Raw genomic sequence first — 4,695 nt, forward strand, 5'->3', positions numbered from 1 at the left:
GTGAGCACATTACTGTGTATTAAGGAGATTTTCATCAAATTTCATCCTTCACTTATTGCTCCTCAGCAGGTTCACATGGAGGTTAACAGACTGCTGAGAGGCCACAGGAAGTTTCACCATCAGCTGCATTAAAGTCGGAGGAGCAGATTTACAATGCAGTTACATAATCGGAGTGAAAATGAACACAAAGTCTCACTGGTCGTTTACGTGCCGAGAGATTTTTGTTAGCCATGTTAGCAGTGCAGCTCCTGGCTCGCGGTCCAGATCCTCAGGAGGATTTGTAATAACTTGGTTGATCGTCTGACCTCTCATCCAGCCTGAATGACTATATCAAAATAATCTCCTTTCCTAACCACTTCTCCTCGACTTCAATGGAAAATGTCATGAATGGTCAAAGAAAGCTGTGAAGGAGAACGCATCAGGACTTAGCAAAAGAGAATCCGATTGTACTGGGTCGCCATTGCTTGGGTTCTGCTGTTGCAGAACACTGTTCTTGGGATCCGTTCATTTTCTTCATTTGTCCCCATAAACTCGTCCAAGTTGCTGTTAAAATAGATCTTTAACGACTGTTTAAATGACAAACAGTCCTCAAACCTGAACGACCACACTGGACGTTTTTTCCAACCCTCTGATACGACCCATAGAAGCGTCTCCTGAAATAACGCCCGTACTGGACCTGCGTTCTCATTGTTTACAATAATACACACACGGACTGTACCTTTACTGAGAGCTGCATACCTACCTTCATCGCCATGGTTACTATAATAATGCTCATGGCTTGGTTAGGTTTAGGAAAAGATGGTGATTTGGAAGTATTTCCTCAACATTAAACGTTGATGGATAACAGAAAAAACATAAACTGCTACTTTCACATGGGAATTAAACACCGCTCTCCTGTGTCCTATTGCTGTGTTTTGTTGACCTGTAATAATTACTAGGACCACTTGATGTCCTCCCAACAAAACCTTACTATGGGTCATAATAAGCTGCTGCACAGATGACCTGTGGGCTCTTTTTAACTGACTTTGTAAGTGATTCCTTTAGTATAAGAGCAAGATAAGGAGAAAACTTTCAATACTAAAGTGAAAAACCTTAAAGAGAAAACTTAAGGGTGTTTTGTGCAACTGTCTTTATTCTAAGGAAACTTTAATTAGCTCGTACTGACGTTCAGTACAGCTCCTGTTCATAGTAGAGCTGCATCTCTCTTTATCGACACCTATGAGGATGCAGTCGTTCAATAACCTTTGTTTACAGTTGATGTAAAGAAATGATGGACAAAACCACAAAAATAAGACTCAAGTTGTAAAAAAAACGGGTAGCTTCCTTACCTAAGACATTTATTTTGAAGGGACTGCTGTCGTCCTTCTTCCCCAGTTTTTCTTTGTCGGCTGTGGAGGACACAGAGGGACAGAGTCAGTTACACACAGACAGACAGTCGCCTTTACACTTCCTCCAAACAAAGTGAGTGAGAACAACTCGACTTTTCCAACAACACCGTGGAAAATCAACAGATTTCATCCAGGCGGCAGTCGTTTCTGCTGAGTCTGAAGCGCCGTCACCTGAACGTTTGACTTCCTGTCTGCTGTCTTTTCTAATCTGTGTGTTGAGTCTGTGGGCATGTGTGTGTGTGTGTGTGTGTGTGTGTGTTGTGTTTTGTGTGTTGTTCGCTCCTCAAAGCAGACTAAAGGATGTGTAGGATGTCAGAGGATGATTACTCGCTGTCTGGGTCTCGCTTTGTTTGTCAGAGTCGAGGTGGGGAAGGGTCAATCAGAGTCTCACTGTCCGTGTGTGTGTGTGTGTGTGTGTGTGTGTGTGTGTGTGTGTGAGAAGGTGGTGGGTGACGACAAACAAACAAACAAACAAACAAAGAAGCAGTGGGTTTGTTTGGTGCATTGTTGTTGTGGTTGTTTTTCTGTCGACAGGCTTCATGTCTTCGTGCTGTCTGCTGGAGGAGGAGCTGCTGGGAATGTTAACCAGCACACACACACACACACACACACACACACACACACACACACACACACCTGAAACACACAAAGAAACAAACACACACTCATCCATTTTTAATGCTCCCATCATGCCTTTGGAAATATTGACAAACTTGCTTTCTCCTTCTCTCTCTCTCTATTCCTCCCCCTCCATCCCTCCTTCCTCTCTCCTCCATCTCCATTTCTCCCTCTCCCAACTCATCCCTGTCACCATCCATCCCATCCTTCTCCTCTCCCCCTCTCTTCACCTCCTCTCCCCTCTTTCACTCCCTTGTCCTCCCTCTCTCTCATTCTCCGCTCTCTCTCCTCCTCCCTCCCTCCCTCCCTCTCTCTCTCTCTGACTCAAAAAACATGAAACATGAAATATTTTTGTGATGCCAAATCTGCAGAAAACAGAATGAAAACACAGATTACATAACAATCTGCTGAAGTAAGAAAAATGGAAACAGTCAATAACAGACAAAACCTGTCACTATGCGGCCAAAAGTATACAGACACATCTGTATAGTTGTTGTATAGATCATCCTATAAGAGGCTGAAATCTACAAATATTTGACATATTTTCATTATTTTTGCTTGAAAATTATTCAAATCAAGAACAAATCAAAATCTTTGTCGATTAGTCGATCAACTAAGCAGTTAATTGACCCACAATTTCTTTTTTTTTTTTTTTTTACTTTTTTATTTATGAATATTTTCCACATTATGAAAATAAATAGAGAAATAAAGATTCTGTCTCATTGGCTAAATAAACACATTTTTCCGTCATTTTTCTCCCAGTTCTTTTTGGAGTCGTATGGAGCAAGTCATCAGTAGGACAGTAGGAAATTCTTCTGAAGCCATAATTTTTTAACTGCGTTTTTACTTGCTGCCAGCCTGATCTTCAAGTGATAGATATCATCTTTTCTTAGTCCAGACCCACAATTTCAACCCATTATTTATTTTATTTGACCATTTATTGTATTCATATTTTGAAATGTTTTATTATCATTTCCTTGTCTTTTACCCATTTATGTAGTTTTATTTATTTACTGTATTTATTTGATTTGAAAAAATCTAATAAAAAAAAAAGAAAATAAAGGTGTGAAAAATGACCACAAGAAAAACCTTACAACTTTCCTGTTTCACAGTAAAACGATTGAATTTATTTGGTCCTTGAAATCAAACCTTGTGAATGTGGTGATTGGCCTGACGCCTCGAAGAGAAAGCAGATCAGGAGAGAGGGCAGGTGCTCCTCACCTCAGGGTGCTAGACGCCCCTCAAGCCCCCCCACCCACCTACCACCTCCTTGAGCCAATCAAACGCTTGGTCACCGGCCACCTTACAGCCATAACCACTGACAAGAAATCCATATATCCTGCTGGGTTTACCGTCTCCTGCCAACACCCAGAGAGAAAGAGACAGAGGGAGGGAGCTGAGCGTCTCCCATCAGACAACACATTGTGATTCAAGGTGAGTCTATCAACATAAATCAGATCTCAGAAGATGCTCTGAGGATGTACTGAGATTGGAGGAGCTCTGGGTGTTGGCACAGCCCCTGGAAAACATCAGACAGCAAACTGTGACTGCAAATGAGGTTTGTATCCAACACCCCAACACAGCCAGTGATGGATCAGAGGAGTTAACGTGACTTTTTATCTTCTCCCTTCAAAGCTGCTGTGGATATGAAGAATGAAACATATAAATCTGTCTGTGACATTGCTCATGCAGATACTTGGAAAGAAAAGCAATGATAATGATCAACAAAAATTTGGTAAACAGATCTGTTTACAGAAACTGTACTGTTCAGGATTTAGAGGTTTGGTCCGACCCCAAGTCAAACACTGCAACAACAACCAGGTTTCTTCAGTGCAGCCGTTAGGCACTTTTATGTAGAGTGCAACTTTTAAAGCACTTCATCTGCATGTGATTAAACTAGAATGGCACTCAGCAGAACACATACCTCTGGCAAGGCCAAACAATCCTACACAGGTCTGTCAGATCCAGTCACAGATCTCAACACCATAAATATGTCCGATTTTTTTACATCAACATAAATTAAAATTAAAGTGCTCTATCCTGCAATGTTATGGAAAGTGATAAAAATTCCTGGATCTGCTGCTTTAACTGGGCCAGCACCAAAATGAAATGGGTTTGTCACTGGCCCAGGACTATCCCTCCACCAAGTGTGGCGCAAATCAGTTCAGTACTTCATGTGTAATCCTGCTGACACCAATCGACCAAAAGACCGACCGACCGACAAATGGTCAGCAAACATCTGTGAAAACAAAACCTCCTTGGTGGAAGTAATAACATTTTGGGTAATACAGTAATAATACTGATTTTTTTCACCATTAAAGTGAGCTAGCTCTGGATTCTGACAGAGCTGTGGAGTCACTGTAAAACATGTCTGCAGTCACTCGTCTCCACACACTTCCTCTGCGTCAGGTTCAAATAGGAAGCAGATTAATGTCTTTTGGAATCAAAGCTCAGCTTCCATGGAAACAAACTGCACGCTTGGTTTGTGGGTTAATTGAAAACATTGGTGATTAGACACATTAATTTGTCTGACACGGTTTCAATAATGAGGCTGATTTATGGCAGAGATGAAACGGTCACAGTTGTGCAGTCAGCAGTGTTCACCGAAGGTGAAACAACATCAATCCTGCATTTTACTACATCAGCAAGTTAATGTGGAATAATGACCTCCGTCTACAGCACAGCACCA

The 4,695-nt window shown here is 41.6% G+C and overlaps 1 protein-coding gene across 1 annotated transcript in view; it reads right to left on the reverse strand.

The window, feature by feature from the left end:
* The window catches only part of tmeff1a (transmembrane protein with EGF-like and two follistatin-like domains 1a), a gene marked incomplete at its 5' end in the record, with an annotated part of 49,207 nt that overhangs the window by 8,702 nt on the left and 35,810 nt on the right, over window positions 1–4,695 (reverse strand). The window contains one exon of the mRNA XM_023396718.1: window positions 1,329–1,388. Within this exon, the coding sequence (XP_023252486.1) occupies window positions 1,329–1,388 (60 nt within the window). The remainder of the gene's footprint in view (window positions 1–1,328; window positions 1,389–4,695) is intronic.

Source organism: Seriola lalandi, unplaced genomic scaffold (genome assembly GCF_002814215.2).
Source record: "Seriola lalandi dorsalis isolate HSWRI2012SDOR001 ecotype SW California unplaced genomic scaffold, Sedor1 jcf7180002054982, whole genome shotgun sequence".
Classification (NCBI taxonomy): Eukaryota; Metazoa; Chordata; class Actinopteri; order Carangiformes; family Carangidae; genus Seriola; species Seriola lalandi.